Raw genomic sequence first — 21472 nt, 5'->3', positions numbered from 1 at the left:
ACAGTCGCCCGCAAGCCATCTCTGTGCAAAGCACGTCGAGGGAACCGGTCTCGCGTAAGCGTACGCGTAAGGTTGGTCTGGGTCGTCTCGTCCAACAATACCGCCGAACCAAAATATGACATGCTGGTAGGCAGTATGACTTGTATCGTCCACAACTCACTTGTGTTCTACTCGTGCATATAACATCAACATCAATAACCTAGGCTCGGATGCCACTGTTGGGTTTCGTAGTAATTTCAAAAAAATTCCTACGCACACGCAAGATCATGTGATGCATAGCAACGAGGGGAGAGTATTGTCTACGTACCCAATGCAGACCGACTGCGGAAGCGATGACACGACGTAGAGGAAGTAGTCGTACGTCTTCTTGATCCAACCGATCAAGCACCGAAACTACGGTACCTCCGAGTTCGAGCACACGTTCAGCTCGATGACGATCCCCGGACTCCGATCCAGCAAAGTGTCGGGGAAGAGTTTCGTCAGCACGACGGCGTGGTGACGATCTTGATGAACTACAGCAGCAGGGCTTCGCCTAAACTCCGCTACAGTATTATCGAGGAATATGGTGGCAGGGGGCACCGCACACGGCTAAGGAATCGATCACGTGGATCAACTTGTGTAAACTTGTGTGTTTAGAGGTGCCCCTGCCTCCGTATATAAAGGAGGAGAGGAGGGGAGGCTGGCCGGCCAAGGGGGGGAGGCGCAGGAGAGTCCTACTCCCTCTGGGAGTAGGATTCCCCCTCCAATCCTAGTCCAACTAGGATTCCTCGGAGGGGAAAAGAGGAGGAGGGGGCCGGCCACCTCTCCTAGTCCTAATAGGACTAGGGGAAGGGGGGCGCGCAGCCCAACTAGGGCAGCCCCTTCTCTTTTCCACTAAGGCCCACTATGGCCCAAATAGCTCCCGGGGGGTTCCGGTAACCCTCCCGGTATTCCGGTAAAATCCCGATTTCACCCGGAACACTTCCGATATCCAAATATAGACTTCCAATATATCAATCTTTACGTCTCGACCATTTCGAGACTCCTCGTCATGTCCGTGATCACATCCGGGACTCCGAACAACCTTCGGTACATCAGAATGCATAAACTCATAATATAACTGTCATCGTAACCTTAAGCGTGCGGACCCTACGGGTTCGAGAACAATGTAGACATGACCGAGACACGTCTCCGGTCAATAACCAATAGCGGGACATGGATGCCCATATTGGCTCCTACATATTCTACGAAGATCTTTATCGGTCAGACCGCATTAACAACATACGTTGTTCCCTTTGTCATCGGTATGTTACTTGCCCGAGATTCGATCGTCGGTATCCAATACCTAGTTCAATCTCGTTACTGGCAAGTCTCTTTACTCGTTCCGTAATACATCATCTCACAACTAACATATTAATTGTAATGCTTGCAAGGCTTATGTGATGTGTATTACCGAGAGGGCCCAGAGATACCTCTCCGACAATCGGAGTGACAAATCCTAATCTCGAAATACGCCAACCCAACATCGACCATTGGAGACACCTGTAGTACTCCTTTATAATCACCCAGTTACGTTGTGACGTTTGGTAGTACCCAAAGTGTTCCTCCGGTAAACGGGAGTTGCATAATCTCATAGTCATAGGAACATGTATAAGTCATGAAGAAAGCAATAGCAACATACTAAACGATCGGGTGCTAAGCTAATGGAATGGGTCATGTCAATCAGATCATTCTACTAATGATGTGACCTCATTAATCAAATAACAACTCATTGTTCATGGTTAGGAAACATAACCATCTTTGATTAACGAGCTAGTCTAGTAGAGGCATACTAGTGACACTTTGTTTGTCTATGTATTCACACATGTATTATGTTTCTGGTAAATACAATTCTAGCATGAATAATAAACATTTATCATGATTATAAGGAAATAAATAATAACTTTATTATTGCCTCTAGGGCATATTTCCTTCAAGTGTTGTCCTCAAAGTCAGTCCTCAAGGGAAGATGCTCTTTGTCCAACAAATAGACACCTTTGCTCATATTGGAATTTATCAACATCTGTATGTGTGGAGCATATCCACATGACCTCTTCTGGTCAGGAGTTGTTCTCTTCATGGTCTCAACAATCAAGCTCATAACTTTGAACTTCTGGGGCAAGTCAAAGAGTTGAAGCAAGTTGACGGAGTGGCCTTTGATCATCATGTGATCTCCTGATGTGGGCAACAAGGTGTGCCTCAGAATGGAGTTCATTGTGGCCAATCCAGACATGAAGTAGTACACTGAGCCTAGCTTGTGTGTCTCCAAGGCTTTGTCAGGTATCTCCTTGTACATGTTGGCCATGGAGTTGTGATCCTTCTTCTTCTTAGCATAGACATCAATGCCTTTCTCAGCTTCTTTGGGGGCATTAATGAGCTTGGCCCACTCATCAACAGTAGATTTGTACCTAGTACCTTCAGACATTCTGACACTGAAAAGTGAGTCTGTGAATAGTTATAGATGAGATAGAGTGGATGAGCATCACAAAGTGCAGAGTTTTTGTAAAACAAATGTGTCAAAAACTTAGTTTTATTTTTTCACAGAAACATTTCGGAGCTACCGATTTGTTAAACTCTATGACACCAAAGCAACTTTGGAGTCTAAACTAGTGGAATCGGTCAGACCAAGACATAGTTCAGTGACTCCAAGATTGCTAGGGTTTCACAAAGTTCTGAACTCGGTCACACTGATTTGCAAGTTTTGGTCAGACTGAAAATTACAAGTGCAATGGCCTAATCCAAATCGGTGAGACTGATTTCTACAATTTGGCGGTCCGAGATGAGTTCGGCGGAAACCTAACCCTAAATTTTCAAATCAAAACTAATCTGATGGAAGTTTTCTCTGGATAGATTGATCACATACTTGGTAAGAAACATGACATTGTTTTTGTGCTAGGAATCATAGGTAAAAGATTGCACAAAGTGTCAAACTCATACCTTAACTTGGCGATGAGCTCGCTACGGCGGAAACGCAGGTGAAGATTTCCGTTGACAGCGGCGGGAGGTCGCTGCCGACGAGAGGACGATTCGGAGACCCGAGTCGACAGAGCAGGACACGCGCAGGCGAATAGGTTTCGAAGAAATTCCCAAAATTTGACCCGTCGGTATATATATCCTGACACTGTCGGTGTGACCGAGTGGAACAACTCGGTGGCACCGAGATGCAGAATCACAACCGGTTACTACAACTCAGTGTGACCGAAAAGTTCTAATCGGTTGCACTGAGATTGAAAACTAGATCAACTCAATAAACTCGGTATGACCGAAAAGGATGAATCGGCCAGACCGAAATACGCGGAGAGGTTTTGGAAGTTTAAGTCTATGACAAATCGGTGACTCCGAGTGCTCCTCACCCAGAGGGTTCAAAATTGACTTGATCAAACTTTGTGATGTAGCATGAATAGAGTTTGAGACAAAAAAAGCATAAATAGCTAGAGGAAGTTCTTAGGCATTCTTGTCAAACCATTTGGCAAAAGAAGAAAAGCCAAACAATCAAAGCAACAAATGGATGTCCTCGAATGGGAAAAGTATGCAATCAACATGCTCACACAATAAAATGGCAAATGAAATATGTGGCAAATCATGCACAATCACTCTAGCATCTATCAAGCAATTGGCGATGACTAGGTCATCTACATATGAGTATATTGACTTAGGAGTCAAATGAGAACATTTGATCATAGGTCATACTCATCATTTAAGCACAAGTGGGGTTACCACTTTTACATAAAGCATTGTTGTGTTCACACCATTAGAGTTGCTTTAGCTCAATTCTTAGAGTAAAGCTGCCCCTAGATGTGATATCCCCCCTAAGAGGTATGAACTAACCTTGGGTTTTGTCGATGATGACTTCATGAAGATGTTGAAGATGTGAATGCTCATTGTTGATGTAGATCATTTGAAGCAATCCATTGGAGTGATTTGCACTTTCAATACCTACATGGGTTAGTCCCACAAGGAACAAACAAGGATATCCATAGACATAGAGTGAAGCACACACATGATGATGTCCATGAAAGCATTAGATTACCTTGTCCCATGTCTTACCAACAAGAGGATTTGTGACTCCTTAAACTAGTGCAATATATGGAAGTTGTTTGCACTTGTCCTTGCCAAAATGAATATGAGTGAAGAATGTTGGTGGAGTCACCCTCAAGAACTCTCTAGTTCTTCTTCTTCGGGATCCACATCATCTTGATGGGAATCCTTGGGGTTGTAGATGTACTTGATGAAGTAGAACTTGATGTAGTCTTGGGAACCCACTTGACCAAGGCCTTTGGAGCATCTTCAAATGCACAATTTCCTCTTTAAGCTTGTCCTTGCCTTTTAACTTGTGGTCTTGTGGTGGAAGATCATCTTGAGCTTGTGTTCCCTTGAATAGAGTAGGGTCATACTTCTCTTGTTGAGGAACAAACTTTGTATTGGGGTATTGATCTTCTTCCCACTCAACTCCATTGGCATTGAACTTTCATTCAAAACCAACACCTTGATTCTTCTGATGCCTTCCTTGCTTGCGTACAATTTCCTCGAATTGTTTGCTTCCAGCAAGGCTCTTGTAAACACCTTTCTCTATAATTCCCTTCAATAAGCTATTTTCTTGCTCAAGTGTAACTTGGCTAAGAGAATCATTAGTGGAATCAAGAGAACTACTAGAAGCAACAATATTGGATTTAGCATGATTATTGTTACTACTGGAAGAAGAATCTTTCTTGCCCTTGTTGCTAGATTTTACTTGTGGCATGTAAGTAGACAAGAGTAAACACTTGGCAATGTAAGAAGAACTTTTCTTCCGAAGATCATCATTGATGGATTTTAAGAACCCATGTTCTTGCTCAAGATTGAGCTTCTTGAAGCGTAGCTTCTCATGAGTTTTTAAAATTTCTCGATGATCTTCTAAAGTAGTTTCATGGGATAACTTAAGAGTGTTTAGTTCTTTAGTTATACGCTCAATCTCCTTATTATCATTGTCATTCGTTTCATCTTGATTAGCATGATTAATAGCATTTTAATCATAGTATTCATCACTAGAGTTGTCAACAAGTAAATCATCATCACCTAGCAAGTCATCTTAATCACTATTGAAATCAACATACTCGAGGTGTGATACCTTGGGGACTTTAGCCATTAAGCATCTTCCAATTCCTTCATTTGGTGACTCAAATATGTCATAGGAGTTGACACAAGTGCTAAACCGGCAACACCTTCATCTTGAGTATATTCAGAGTCGGAGTGATAACTTCTCTCGGAGTGGTAATCGGAGTCAGAGCCGGATACCCATTCACCAACATGAGCTTGATGTCTTCGTTTTGTGTAGCTCCTTGATGACTTGTCCTTCCTTTCTGAATCCTTGCTTCTTCGAGAGGTTCTTCATTCATAGCGATCATCTCTACTCCTCTCTCTTGGAGGTGATTCTTCCCTTTTGCTTCTCCTTTTAGGTGAGTCTTCTATTCTTTTGTAGGGAGCCGTACACTCATTGGAGTAGTGTCCGGGTCTTCCACAATTGTAGAAATTTCACTCATGGCTAGAAGATCTTTTGTCATTGTAGGACCTTGACTTGGAACTTCTTTCCTTGCTTCTACTCTTGTAGAATTTGTTGAAGTTCTTCACCATTAAGCTCAATTATTCATTGAAGGCTTGTTTCTCACTTGATAATGTAGGAGCATCACATGAGGCTTTGTAAGCACCACTAGACTTGTTGTGAAGCTCTTATTTATCCTTGAGTGACATCTCATGAGCAACAATTCTTCCAATGACTTCGGTTGGCTTGAGATATTTGTAGTTTGGCATCATTTGGATCAAAGTGCACACGGTATCATATTTTCCATCCAAAGCTCTCAAGATCTTTTTGATGGTGAATTTGCCGGTCATCTCTTCACTTCCTAAGCCGGCAATCTCATTTGTGATGAGAGCAAGCCTAGAGTAGATTTCAGGGACACCTTCACCATCCTTCATTTTGAACTTGTCAAGTTGACTTTGAAGCACATCCAACTTTGATTCCTTGATGGAGTCGGTACCTTCGTGCATACCAATCAAAGTATCCCAAATTTCCTTTGCATTCTCAAGACGGCTGGTTTTGTTGAATTCTTCGAGGCACAATCCATTGAAGAGGATATCGCAAGCTTGAGCATTGTATTGCAACATCTTTAACTCTTCCACGATAGCTTCACGATTCGGTTCTCTCCCATAAAAGAATTCACCTTGCAAACCAATACACACAATAGCCCAAACGACGGGGTTATGTCCAAGAATATGCATTTTCAACTTATGTTTCCAACTAGCAAAATTATTACCATCAAAGTAAGGACCTCTACGGTGGTAATTTCCCTCGCTAGACGCCATCCTCTCCTAGGTTGTGAAACCAAGGTTATGATCACCAAAGCTATAGAAATCAAGGCAAATGGAGACCAAAGCTCTGATAGCACTTGCAGAATCGAAAGTATGTCTAGAGGGGGGGTGATTAGACTACTTGACCAAACAAAAACCTAACCTTTTCCCAATTTTAATTCTTGGTAGATTTTAGCAACTTAGCACAAGTCAAGCAATCAACGTACACATGCAATTCTAAGAGTATAGTAGCGGAATGTAAATCATTGCATGTGAAGGTAAAGGGGAGGAGTTTGGAGGGAGCAAACACAATGTTGACACGGAGATTTTTAGTGTGGTTCTGATAGATGGTGCTATCGTACATCCACATTGATGGATACTTCAACCCACGAAGGGTAACGGTTGCGCGAGTCCATGGAGGGCTCCACCCATGAAGAGTCCATGAAGAAGTAACCGTGTCTATCCCACCATGGCCATCGCCCACGAAGGACTTGCCTCACTTGGGTAGATCTTCACGAAGTAAGTGATCTCCTTGCCCTTACAAACTCCTTGGTTCAACTCCACAATCTTGACAGAGGCTCCCACGTGACACCTAACCAATCTAGGAGATACCACTCTCCAAAAGGTAATAGATGGTGTGTTGATGATGAAATCCTTGCTCTTGTGCTTCAAGTGATAGTCTCCCCAACACTCAACTATCTCTCACAGATTTGGCTATGGTGGAAAGATGATTTGAGTGGAAAGCAACTTGGGGAAAGCTAGAGATCAAGATTCTTGTGGTTGGAATGGAATGTCTTGGTCTCAACACATGAGTAGATGGTTCTCTCTCAGAAAATGAATGGTGGAAGTGTAGGCATGTTCTGATAGCTCTCTCCATGAATGAAGAATGGGTGGAGGGGTATATATAGCCTCCACACAATATCTAACTATCACACACAGATTCCCAAACTCGGTGAGACCGAATGGTGAAACTCGGTCACACCGATTCAGGTCAAAATATGAACCTTGGGATCTTCAATGGGACCGATATGATCAACTCGGTGGGACCGATGCGCTAGGGTTAGGGCATAACGTAATCTCGGTGAGACCGGTCACATGAACTCGGTGGGACTGATTTCAGTAATAGGCACATAGAGAGTTGGTCAGGCAAACTCGGTGGGACCGATTCGCTCATTTCGGTGGGACCAAAACATTACGAAAAGAAAACATGGATTTTGCATTGCAAACTCGGTGGGACCGATTCGCTTGTTTCGGTGGGATCGAAATGTTACGAAAAGGAAACAGGGAGTTTGCAATCCCATCTAGGTGAGACCGAGATCCCTATCGATGAAACCGAACTGATTAGGATTCGTGGCAGTGGCTATGTCAAAAGAACCCGGTGGCACCGGATATATCAAATCGGTGGGGTCGAGTTTGACTTTTAGGTTTAGGACATATGTGGAAATGAGAACGTGGTTGAGGGTTTTGGAGCATATCACTAAGCACTTTGAGCAAGTAAGCCATTAAGCAACACCTCATCCCCTTTTAACAGTATTGGCTTTCCTATGGACTCAATGTGATCTACTAAAATGAAAATGTAGAGTCTTGAGCTTGTTGCCAATATGTATCCTTAGCATTTTGAGGGGTCCACATCTCTAGTCCATGCCATGTCAATCATTGAACTTTCTAAAATGATCATCTTGAAAGAGCATTAGTTCAATGAGCTATGTGTTGTTAACAATTACCAAAACCACCTAGGGATTAGTTGCACTTTCAATCTCCCCCTTTTTTGGTAATTGATGACAACATATAGATCAAAGCTTTGACAAATGATAATAAGAATGAAAAACATCGTCACTTTGAGAAGTATGTGATAAGTAAGAGCTCCCCCTAAATTTGTGCATTATTTAAGATTTGTTTTTGAATGCAAATGCACAACCAATTAGGATCATGGGTTACTCCTCCATGTCACATACATCTTGGTGGAGCACTCAAAGTGATAGAAATATGAACAAGCACTCATCAGCAAGGCAAAGTGAATGATCATACATAACAGATAGAGAATACCATCATCCAAGCGCAAGCATTAAGCATGATATGATCAAACACATGACCATGCAAAGTATCTCTCACACACAAACATAAAGTATCAACCAAGCAAACAAGCAAATAAGTAGCAAAAAAAGCAAAGCTCTCTCTCCCTCGAAGCCTATGATCTATACACTTTCTTCCCCTTTAGCAACAAGTTACCAAAAAGCTTGAAATTGCATATTGCTATGCGGCTCTCTAAGCTTGATCTTCAGGAGGAGGTGTCGAGAGGACTCCAAGGATGAAAGCATATGTTGAAGTTGATGGAGCTGGTGGAGTTGCCACTAGAGGGGCAACTGGTGTTGTGGTTGCAGGTGCTGATGTTGTAGCTCTAGTGTCTGGCACTAGCACTGCTACAGATCTCTGTGCCCTAGGCACTCTCTGAAACACCTCAGTGGTTGCTTTCCCCTTCCTCTCTTCTGCTTCTTCTTGGAGCTACTCAACTGCTGTTTGTATCTCTATCACCTTCAAGTCAAGATCATAGAACTTTGTTTCAATGATCCTCTCCAGGCTCTCTTGGTTCTGAGTCAGGGTGGCCAGTCCTTTCTCAATGCTCAAAGTAGACTGAATAAGATATCCAAGTTGGTCTTGCTTTGACTTGAGGAAAACCCGTGAAGCTTCGTCGGCACTTGGCATCTTTGTTGCCTTCTCATGTTTTGCTTTTTGTCTCTTCTCTTGAGCTTCCACAGATGTGGGATCTTCAGCATTCATGACAACAGTGTTGTCCTCAAAGTCAGTCCTCAAGGGAATATGGTATTTGTCCAAAAAATAGACACCTTTTCTCATATTGGAATTTATCAACATCTGTATGTGTGGAGCATATCCACATGACCTCTTCTGGTCAGCAACTGTTCTCTTGATGGTCTCAACAATCAAGCTCATAACTTTGAACTTCTGGGGCAAGTCAAAGAGTTGAAGCAAGTTGATGGAGTGGCCTCTAGTCATCCTGTGATCTCCTGATTTGGGAAACAAGGTGTGCCTCAGAATGGTGTTCATTGTGGCCACTCCAGACATCAAGTAGTACACTCAACCTAGCTTGTGTGTCTCCAAGGCTTTGTTAGGTATCTCCTTGTACATGTTGGCCATGGAGTTGTGATCCTTCTTCTTCTCAGCATAGACATCAATGTCTTTTTCAGCTTTGTTGGGGGCATTAATGAGCTTGGCCCACTCATTAATGAGCTTTAGACTCGATTTAAAATACACCAATCGCGTGCATAACCGTGACGGTCTCTTTTTGAGTAAGTCGAGAAGAGAACATGGTGGGGTTATGTTTGAACGTAAGTAGTTCAGTTTTACTTCTTGATCATTACTAGTTTGCGGCCGTTTGCGTAGCTTCTCACTTATTCTTGTACTCGTAAGTTAGCCACCATACATGCTTAGTTGCTTGCTGCAACCTCACCACTTATCCATTCCATACCCATTAAGCTATGCTAGTCTTGATATCCATGGTAATGGGATTGCTGAGTCCTCGTGGCTCACAGATTACTACAACAACAGTTGCAGGTACAGGCAATGCAATGATCTAACTTGAGAGCGATGTATGCTTGTATTGGAGTTCTTATTCTACTTCTTCTTTGTTCAGGGGTTAGGTTCCTGGTCGATAACCTGGGCTGGCAGGGTGGATGTCGTTTGAGTTTCTGTTTGTGTTTCATCCGTAGTCGGATGTTGCTCCTACAGGTGAAGGGGGGAATCATCTGGTTTATGCTTTAAGGAGTACCTGTCTATGGAGAAAGGAGTACATCAAGCTTCCAAACTGGACGCCTCCTCCTCCTCCTCCGGCGAGTCAGGGCCCTCCGCCTCCTCCGACGACAACGACAACGACGAGTCAGGGCACTCCGCCTCCTCCTCCGCCTTCTCCTCGTCTGGTGAGTGATCAGGGCACTCCGCCTCCTCCGGCGCGTGAGGGCACTCGCCTCCTCCTCCACCTCCTCTGACGCGTCGAAGCACTCTGCCTCCTCCGGTGTGTCAGTGGACTCCGACGCGTCAGCAACGGTGCAAGAGAGACGATGTCGCTCCGGCGGCTACCAGAACAAGCGGAGGTGGGAAGAAATTCAAATACGGTCCATGTCTCAAGGCTCCAAAAAAGTTACCATATGAGAGGACCGGCGAGGAAAACGCGGACATCTGTGCTGCCGAAGTGAGGGACCATTTTGCACGGAAACCTCCACCTCCGAAGGAAACAGTAGATCCGATGAAAGTGAAGCGCACTCTGGATGCCCTGAAGTGACCACCACCGCCTCCGCCGGATTCCAACTATGTCCGTTGTATTAAACAGACATATCAAATGCACAGCGGTCGAGAAGTACTTCCAGTGATGCAAGATTAGCACAATGAAGAAGTGGAAAAACAATTCCCCAGCTTGGCGAACAGGCGAAGCAATCGTGCCCCCCACTCAGGGTGTCTAGCGATATCGTCGCTAATCATCCGGGGCTATTGCGTGGTACCAATCCTGGTGATTACCTGAGTGATGATGTAGAGTTTGAAACGTTAGAGACAATAGAGATCTTCAGATACGAGCACGAGAAGCCTCTCGTCAAACCTGATCATCCTCCTCTAACAACAATGATGAGTAGATTGCATGAATGGTACATGGATAGCTGCAGGAAGTCTGAGAATGATAGTTTGATGCTGGGAATTAAAGAGGAGCACGACCTCGTTGGAACTAAGGTGATACATGTTCAATTTGTGGAGTTATTCCCGTTATACAATCAAGACGCCCTCAGACAAACAACTCATGACTTGCTACTGTCTGTAAGTATTACTTCTGTAATTAAGTCTCTATAGCTCAGCTCTTTCATTGCATGTATATATAATTATCTTCGCTATATTATGAAGATTGAAGATTGTCGAATGCAAAAAAGCACAAATCTATGACATTGGGTTCATTAACCTAAATACCATAAATGAATGGTCGGTTAAAAAGAGAGTCAAAGATACTCAGGACAACTTGCTACAATCGTTACTTCGAAATCAAAACAAAGGGAAAATACTCTTTCCTTACAACTTCAAGTAAGTGTTACTGTATTGTGCATATTCGGTTTCGCTTACTCAAGGTTAGTTAGTAATGTAATTGATGAGTTATGCATGCGTGCGCAGCTTTCACTTTATTCTGCTAGAGGATTAAGCTTGAACGGGGAGTAGTAATTGTCTTAGACTCGAGACGAAAAGATCCACGGGACTATGCGGACATGACTGCAATGCTCCAGAAGTAAGTTCAGTCGATCATTATCGCACCATATCGGCAACTTTGTTCATTTCCTGATATCAAGTAATTATTTTCTTTGTCTGGCAAGGTTTGGAAAGAGTTCACCGGAATAGCTCTGAGACTGCCAAGGGAGCTGCAGTTTACACACCCGAAAGTAAGTAGTAATAGCGTCGGCCAAGCACGGAGAAAGAGAGGTCACTTCTCTCTATTAGCTAGCTAACACAATATGATCAAACCCCTAAATTAACCCTCCAAAACCCCTAACCCCCCCCCCTTAATAAACAAAAACCGCAGCTGCCTTTGGGTCCTGGTTGGTGTTACCAACCAGGACTAAAGGTCCTACTGCCTGGGATCCCCGCAGCGGCAGCGTGGAGCCCCTTCTGTCCCGGTTCGTAAGCAAACCGGGACTACAGGTTTTGGGCTTTAGTCCCGACCCTTTAATCCTAGTTCCAGAACTGGGTCTAAAAGCCCTCTGGAACTGGGACTAGTTCCCTGTTTTCTACTAGTGGATGAGCCATCGCCGAAAAGTTTCCAGATCGAGGGAGTCTTTGAGGACTTCGAAATCATCGGGTCCCAGACTTACATCCTCTTCAGATTCTAGCATATAATTTATGTCATTGGGATCATCAATATTGTCTTGGTCCCCATCCTTGCGGTGTCGTCCATATGGTCGGGTGTGGTATTATCACCATTGGCCTCGTCATCGGCACTATCTGGAGTAGCATTATTGCTGGGAGTACTATTACCTGTATTGGTATTACTGGGGTCCCCTTAACGGTGTGTTTATCGCGCTTACGTTGGCGTCTGGGGACATCATTTTTCTCTTCTTTGTTCTCGTTGTCCTTGGGTGTATCCGCCATGTAGACGTTGTAAGTGAGGGTAGCAGTCTAGTTGCCCGTGCTGGCTGGCATGACACTGAGCATGTCGCCGACATCTTCATCCATGTAGGCATAGTCCAATACGTCGGTTAAATCCTCGATCATAGTGACTAAGTGGGTGGTGGGTGGGATGTAAATTTCTCTATCATCGGCTTTACATTTGATTTGGTCGTAGACTAAAGTCTAATCGTCCGAAATTGCGAGACTCTAAATCTGATCTAGCATGTCATTCAAAAGCGAAAGGTCTATTGATCCCATATCTTGAGAGTAGGCGGGGTCAATCATAGTCCTTTCGATAAGTAGAAGTGTCGAACCCAATGAGGAGCGGAAGGAATTGACAAGCGATTTTCAGCAAGGTATTCTCTGTAAGTGTTATGAGTAGTAGTAACAAATAGTTTGGTAGAAAGATAATTCGTAACAAGTAACAATTGTAATAAAGATGCAGCAGGGCGGCCCAATCCTTTTTATAGCAAAGGACAATCTGAAAGTACTTCTTATAGTGAGCAAACATTCTCGAGGACACATAGGAATTACATCTAGTTACGTTCATCATGTTTAGCTGACTCGCATTCACTACTTTGATAATTTGATATATGGGTGGACCGGTGCTAGGATGTTGTTCTTACTTGAACAAACAATCCACTTATGATTACGCACTCTCGCAAGCATCCGCAACTATGAAGGGAGAATTAAGATAAATCTCACCATAGCATGAAACATATGGATCCAAATCAACCCCTTACGGAATAGCGCATAAACTAGGGTTTAAGTTTCTGTCACTCTCGCAACCCATCATCTACTTACTACTCCACAATGTCTTCTCCTAGGCCCAAGCATGGTAATGTGTTGTGTAGTCGACGTTCACACAACACCGCTAGAGGAAAAACAACATACGCATCATCAAAATATTGAACCAATATCAAATTCACATGATTACTTATCACAACACTTCTCCCATGTCCTCAAGAACAAACAAAACTACTCACAAATCATATTCAAGTTTGAGTTCAGACGAGTAATATAGATGTTTAACAATCAGAACATACAATCTTCCACCAAAGAAACAAACTAGCATCAACTACAAGATGTAATCAACACTAGTAGCAACCCACAGGTACCAATATGAGGTTTTGAAACAAAAATTGAATACAAGAGATGAACTAGGTTTTGAGATGAGATGGTGCTGGTGCTGGTGAAGATGTTGATAGAGATGAGTCCTCCCATGATGGGAGGATCGTTGTTGATGTCGATGGCTTCAATTTTCCCCTCCCCGAGGGAAGTATCCCCGATGAAATCGCTCTGCAAAAGAGCAAAAGTGCTCCTGCCCAGGTTCCGCCTTGAGACAACGGTGCTTCATCCCGAAAGTCTTCTTATTTTTTTCCTTAGGGCAAATGGCTTCATATAGCAGAAGAGGGGCACCGGAGGCTGTCTGTGGGCCCCACAAGGGGGTAGGGCGCGCCCTGGTGCCTTGTGGGCCCACGGTGAGTCCTCTCTGGTACTTTTTCCTTCCGGTATTTTTTATATATTTCAAAAATATTCTCAGTAAAATTTCAGGTCATTTGGAGCTCCGAAAAATAACTATCTGAGGTGTAGCTCTTTTAGGTTCAGAATTCCAACTACCAACAATTTCCTTCTCATGTAAATCTTGCATATGAAGAGAGAAAGGGCATTAGAATTGCATCATAAAATGAAATATTGATCAAAAACACTATAAAACAGTAGAAAAATATGATGCAAAATGGACGTATCAAACATCTGTGCAAACTCTCACCCCAGATAAAGCCCCTTCCTCTTCCGACAAATAGGAACATTCTTGACAGGCCTTCCGCACACAACAAAGTATGTAAGGGGACATAGGTTCCCCTTGTTCAACCCCCTCAATGGCAAAAAAAAAACAGTTTCAATTCTGGTACAATATCTCGGACAAACTTGGCATCGATGTGTAAGGGCCTCTTCCAAGAGTGGTGTGTTGAGGGAAAGAAGGAACTTTCGGAAAGGTGACAGGAGAGGTTTCGACACTTAAATCATTGCGGTCACTTGGTCCATTAAAGCAATGCAATGCGCGGGTATTCAATAGGGTAGATCATCAAAGAACACCAATGGGGCTATCTACTCATGTGTTAAGCGAGGTTGCCGGGTGGAGGCAAGCGGGTGTTGGTGGTTTGCACCGTCTTGTGAGAGGTTAGCTTAGGTTTTCTGGCTCGGTGTTGGTGTAACGAGGTCTCATGTTTACCCGAATGTTCGCATTTGTGATAGACTCCTTGTAATTATATTTCTACCTTTTATAAAAATATGATACGCCTTTGGTGTACTCATAGAAAAGTACTCTCTCTGTAAAGAAATATAAAAAGACACACATCCATGATCATATCAATTCACTCTCTAACAAACTCTACTTTCTCCATCATTGCCCTCAAAGGACCAGATCGCCTTAGATTTAGATGAACCTAACCCAATGGCCATCCCAAAGCTCATTCATTTAGCAAAAAACGACACGATGCTTGGGGATGTAGATAGCTTCTATTACTACGTTCATTGACCATCAATAAATCATTTCCAGTTAAATGCAAATGCAGCAATACATTCCCTGCTATTCAACTAGTGTTCCACCAACTTCAGCATCAAAGACAACAAGTTTGTCAACTGACACAGCGGAAGGGACTAACATGCGCAAGATCATGACACTTGGCACACAACGACACGAAGCTCAGCTATCTGACACCGTCTCTTCAGACGACGCGCCAGTGTCGCTCGGGGTGGCGCCGCTCGGCCCTGCTGCCATAGCAGCGGCCCTCTGGTTTAGATCCAAGGTGTCACCGCTGGTCCGGAAAAGCTTCTTGCCTAGACTGCGCCACTCCGCTTTCCTCTTCAGCGCCAGCTTCAAAGAGGCGTCGGGCATGGCATGTGGTTTCTTGTCGTCGGGGAACAGAAAGGCGGCAGCCCTCAGGCTGTCATTCAGTGGATCTGCGACAGAATGGCCTGGCGCCTGCGACGCGCTCGACCACATCTCCGGGTTGAGCCAGCTTTTACCAGTCTCAGCGCCCTTGGTAAGCCACTGAGGAAGGCTGTTGATTGGTTGTTGGTTGATGGGAAGGAGCTGAGCCGGCATCCTCTGTGGCAGTTCTTGGCACCAGTGCGACCTGTTGTCATAGTATGGCTTTTGAAGCTTGGTTGTCTTCCTACGCCTGCTCCCAGTTCTCCCCTGTGAGGAAGAAGCTCCAGGGAAGCCTCCCAGAGACAAATTTCTCGGCACATTGTCGATTCCGTGAAGGTTAAACCTGCCAAGGTTTGACAAATAATGTTGGCCTCTATCTGAAGCGCGAGCATTCCGAAGGTACGCGTCGCCCAAGGAAAGGTCCGAATGGGCTGCAAGAAATTGAGGCTTTGAGCATCCAGTGCACGAACTGCTTCCAGCATAATCTTCTGCTATATGGGGAGGCGGTGCAGAACCTATAGCAGATGTTCGGATTGATTGAAGATCTACGCCTAGAAGTTTCTTTTGCTCCTTGTTCCATTGTTTAGCAAGGTCCTCAGCCATTCTTGAGCTTGAGAACCGTAGCCGTGCATCCCTGAGCATTGCATTCCAGTTATTCGTTCCATACCTCCTCACTCCAATCCACAGAAAATCTAACTCTTCTTCCGACCAGGTAACCTGACGTCTTCTGTAGGAATATGTGCCAACCCTTTCTGTCAGTACATGAGATCCACTGGACTTGCCTCCATGAAATAACTTATCATGACTCAGGGCAGACATGCCACTGTCATGGAAACTATCCAAGCGTAGTTCCAAACTGGACTCAGGAGCCTTATCCATTATTCTGAATTTCAGTTCTGAAGGCATGCTCTTTGGTTCCTTGGAACTCCCAGCTTTCCATGACAGAGCCGGATCATAAAAATTTGGGTACAAGGTATGCAATGTTGAGGCTCCCTCTTGATGTTGTTCTTTATCATGGACGGTTTCTTTCTCCTTTGTAAAAAATAACCTTTCAATTGGTTGAGAAACTTGTTTTCGTTCAGTACCAAAATGATCCTGTAAGCAGTAGAAAATGTTTAATGCATGGATATATATGAAGCGGAGCTTGTAAATTCAGATAGAATTAAACAGTTTAGTAAACCATCCACAGATTGATAAAATATCAAGAAAAGAACAAACTCGTCTGAAAAGAAGGGCAGAACTATGTACGATTTGGGAAGGAAAAACGGATTTACTGACTGAAAATAATCCTCTAAGCGGGTGAGGCATAGAACTTCTTGACGCAAGCCAAAACTACCAATGAAGCACTTCCTAAAAGATGAGCCAACTATGTGATTTTGTCATTCTCACCTGATCTGGCAGCCTTTGAACAGACGAGTCATCCAGATTGAGAAGCCTCTCTTGACATAATTCAACAGAATTCAGGTTAAACTTCCCTAAATTAAATCTGCTTTTGTTTTCCTCCTGGGCCACTTGATCAGGAACCTTTGAATTTTCCAGCAGTTTACCCCTCGCCCTCTCATCATTATCACCGTCCAAGATAATTACTGGAATATGTTTTGTTGAACCTTGGGATTCTGGAGGATCATCTGTACACAGATACACTGGTTAGTTTCAACCTATTTAAATTTATTTATTCCTTGCTGAGTATGAAGAAGCCCATTACCATGTAACTCCTTCATTTCAACAACTTTTGGTGCTTCATTAACACGACCTAGAGTTTTGCTCAAGTCCTCCGCTCTTACATCTGGCTCACTGATCACTTGCACGCTAGTAAATTCTGACACTGGTGTACCATCACGTTCTGAAGTTAAGGCTTGGTTTACATCTTCAATATGCTGTGCGGAAACCATATGCTGCACTTTAGATTTTAGCATGCATGAACTACAAAAGAAGAATCGAATTAGTCCTTAGAACATGTAAGTCTAGCAATAACATCACTCTGATGTCCGATCACAGCACTTAACGAACACAATTTTGTTACCTTTTTTGTTCAGGCAAGCGTTGAGCTGGTACAGTTAGTCCAGTACTTGTTCCTTCTGTAGCTACCTGCACACAGAATATGTGACAGAGTCAATGCTACAATATAATTTTGGGACACCTTTAGCCATCACGAAGTACACCATTTACTGGCACTGGTGAAGTATTCGAGTATTTGATATGTTCATATTCTCTGTCACTGATGATTTTACCATGATAAATAGGGCACTATCAACTTGTATACAGTGGAGCATATATGAAATTCTCTTCTGTTGATGCATTGTGACTTCTTTGGCATCTGCACATCTATGTCACAGTTATGATGCAAATCTCTTGCCTGTAATATTGATTGGTTGTTCCATATATAAATTATGCAATCATATAATAAAGAAACTAGTCAGAACTGAGTGCTAGCTCAGTGGCAAGAGTTCAGGCTGTTGAACGCGCACACCAGCGTTCGAATCCCCACAGGGGCTCCGCTGACCCCATGAGGACTCGACCGCTGATGGGCGGGTTCAACAACCTAAACTCCAGCCACTGAGCTAGCACTCAGTTCTCACCACCCATCTTTTTATATAATAGAGAAACTAATAGCCACATTATTCTTGTTTGTGAGCTGGGTAAAAATTGTGAAGTCCCTTTTCACAAAGAAAAAATATATAATTAGCATAAACGAGGTAGAGAATATATACTTTCAAAATTATTATGATGACTTTGATAACATCATACTTCAAAAGTAGATAAAAAAAACAGCAATAAGTAAGGAGATCGTTACAGTTGGGTACAAAGGCAACTGAATTAACTTTCCATTCAATCTGAACTTCAATATTCGCCTTGTTATTAACTTACTATATTCAAATCCAAGTTCTTAAGCAAATAACCATGTAAAAGGAAAACAATAGCACCATGAATATGAGTAAAGAATTAAAACAATGTCATTTTTGCAGCACGGTACAAGAGTGTGGTAGGACGAGTGAGAGCACATACCTTATCTGCAGTATCCAAAGAATCAGCATCAGTTACTTTGAGCAAGGCTGTAGCATTAACTGACAAACTTCTTGGGTTACATGGCATTGTTGAGTACCCTTTGCCGTTATCATTCATATAATTTCCCTCTGCTGCCTCGTCCAAATTAATTTTCCTTTTAACACGCCTCCGGAAGGTGAGCTGAGGACTAAATCTGTTGTTACATTGACTAGGTTTGCTAGTATCTTCTGGCCCTTGATGAGAATTTTTTACCACATGAGCAGAGTTATTAGAATCCTCTGCTTGATTAGTTGTCCCATCAGCATGTCTGAGATAGCATACAGAACTGGGAGCAGGGATGGGATTAACTGCATCATTGGTGCAATGTAATTTATCATTACACGCCTCTGCTATTGGGAGAGTGGTGACACAACAAATCTCAGGTCGCTCCATCCGTGGCAATGGTTCGCACAATGGAATTTCCTTTTGTTCTTTCTCCGTTGCATGTGCACATGGCTTAGGTGCTTCTTCTCTGGCGCCTTCTTGCATTGACTTGCAGACATGCTGTTGCTGTGTAGAGGCAGGCTGTCAATTTTCCAGAAGAGAAGAGGTATAAGATGCAAAAGAAGGTAGACAATCCACATATGGATATAGAATTAAAATGTCATAAAGCATTGGATTTATGGTATAATAAACATTCAGTGCAATATTCTATATCCTGCTTATCATAAAAATATATAATATTCTGAGAACAGCCAGCTATTGATATTTTCAGACATAAATGCCTGCATCATTTTATTTTACTAAAAGAAGGGCCACCCCCTTCGATTTCCGTTAAGAGAAACCATATGGTTCAAAACCTACTACAAGCTACACTACCAAAGCAAAGCAACTACTAAGCATTTATCGTACAGACAACAGCCCCACAGCCACTGCGAAACCAGCCAAACCAAAAGGAGGAGCTATATCTGCATCATATTGTACCGGTTGGCGCAGCAACTTACGTGCCCTCCTAAAAATGGCGCGAAAATCCACCATCTTAGAAGGCGGGAAAATCAGTAGCGGCAGAACTAACATCAGATGCAGTAGAGATAACAACATCAAACATCAACAATTCCGTGACGACGAACAGGAAAGAGAGAACTCAAGGCTCCTTACATGATCACATCCTTTCAACAGGTCTTTATCAGCGTCTGCCCCGTCTTCCGGGGCCCTGCTGTCGGCAACCCCACCGCCAGAAACAGGGGGAGGCTCCGGGGTGGCGCCGTCAGCCGCCTGGGCGCGCGACGCGCCACGCTTCCTCTTGTAGGTCACCGTGATGCTGGCGCTCATATCGAACCGCGCCAAACCTCTGCTCAAGCAAGCCTGCATAGCAGAAGAAAATGTTATTTCAGAAGAGAAAAAATGATGGCTGTGATTGATCTCCTGGACTTGCTGGAAATGTAATCCAGGATTTCGTCGCAGACCAATCAACGCTAGGACATAAGGACACGAGCCTCAATCTATCCTCTCCACACAGGAATATCGTTTGGAAGAAGAAGAAGATGCTAACCACTAACCCCATGCCCGCGAGTCTATTCCCAACTCTGCATCAGTAACAGGTAAAGCTAGCGCAGCACTCCCCACATCCATCAAACAGTAGGGAATCCATTCCCCCCGTCTAAACAGAACAGAGAACCCACCGCATGGTACAGCACCGGACAAAAATCGAACTGAAACGCACATGGGACTGCCGTCTCCGACCCTAATCGCCCCAGCCGCACCTACAGAAACAACTCGAACGCCGAAGCCATCCGCGGAACCCCAATTCCGCGCACGCCAATCCAACCCGAAACTCCCTCCGAAATCGGCACCGCGCTAACCAACCAACCGAATCCCGTTCGAAACGGATTCCCCTGGAGCGAAATGGCCGCGAACGGCGGCGGCGGCGCCATCCGCGGCACGGCTCCTCCCTTTTGCACGCCACCAACAAACAAAAACAGGGTGGGCGAAACCACCGGGCGCCAACCGCCTCCCGTTCCCGGAGGCCGCGTACGGACCGGGAACGCCACGGCGGAGAGGATAGCGAGGGAGGAAGGAGGCCATTACCTCGATCCGGCGCGGCGGCGGAATTCCGGGGTCCGTCGGAGAGGGAGTTCTCGTGCCGCGTTCCCCCCTGGCTCGCCTTATTTTTTTTACCCTTTTTCCGTTTGTCTCCAATTCAATTCGGTTTCGGGGGAGCTCGGCTGCGCCCGCCGTATTCATTCATTGCTCACCACTTTTCCAGCGGCTGAGGTCATTGTACGGGAATGCCCTCCCGGGGGGCACGCGTGCGCGGGGCAGGGCCTTTCCAGGGAGGAGGGGTAGATTCGGGAACGTCACCCGTCGCCGCCCCGCCCCGCCCGTCTTTGTTTTCTCGCTTTCGGCCTTCGGGGGAATGTCACGGTTGGCGCCAGAGGGTTCCAAATTCTACCGCCCCCCCTCGCGTGCTCCGGACGCAAGCAGTACTGCTTTGCTGCTGCAACTTCGAAATGAATATCTACCTGTGGGTCCCAGGGTCAAAACTGACAAGACGGGTTTTTGCGTGGAAAGGTTAGATAAAATTGTTGTTGAACCGGCGTGTTTTTAGTATGTACCTGGTGTGAACTTGCAGCTTTCTTCTTTAACTTTGTGCTGCTCCCTCCGTTTGGAAATAAATGACGTGGTTTTCAGTTCAAATTTGAAACTGAACCACGTCGCTTAATTACGAACGGAGGGAGTGCAAGCAAATAAACCGCACTCAGATGGTGGATTACAGCCTAGAACCCAGTCCTTCAGTGAAAAATATATTATTATGTTGATACCCACAGCATATACCTAGTCTAAATGCCACACCACACCACTGAAGAAAACGATGCTTATAAGGTGGGCATCCTCTGTCATTTTCAACACTCGGCACACAACTTGAATCCAAAGCGACATTTGCTTTCAAACTTTTCAGCAATGCGCACACTCAAAAGAAAAATAATAAGCATAATCTAACTGAGACCATCAAGTGCCGCACAGAGCATTGTGCCAGACAAACACACACAGAAAGACGAA

At 44.3% G+C, this 21472-nt stretch overlaps 1 protein-coding gene across 2 annotated transcripts; it reads right to left on the bottom strand.

Moving 5' to 3' along the window:
* Window positions 1-15000: 15000 nt before the first annotated feature.
* Window positions 15001-20671, bottom strand: LOC119324578. Of its 2 annotated transcripts, none has more exons than XM_037598357.1 (7): window positions 20501-20671; window positions 19571-19777; window positions 18434-18997; window positions 17451-17515; window positions 17133-17350; window positions 16817-17055; window positions 15001-16522 (listed from the first exon to the last, which is right to left on the bottom strand). In XM_037598357.1, the coding sequence occupies exons 1-7, from the start codon at window positions 20654-20656 to the stop codon at window positions 15200-15202; spliced, it is 2772 nt and encodes a 923-aa protein (XP_037454254.1). In that variant the 5' UTR covers window positions 20657-20671; the 3' UTR covers window positions 15001-15199. The 2 variants fall into 2 exon arrangements, with proteins under 2 accessions (XP_037454254.1, XP_037454255.1); XM_037598358.1 differs by having other exon boundaries at window positions 18434-18982.
* Between the last annotated feature and the right edge of the window lie 801 nt (window positions 20672-21472).

Source organism: Triticum dicoccoides, chromosome 6B (assembly GCF_002162155.2).
Source record: "Triticum dicoccoides isolate Atlit2015 ecotype Zavitan chromosome 6B, WEW_v2.0, whole genome shotgun sequence".
NCBI lineage: Eukaryota > Viridiplantae > Streptophyta > Magnoliopsida > Poales > Poaceae > Triticum > Triticum dicoccoides.
This window is presented reverse-complemented; position numbering and strand designations above follow the sequence as displayed.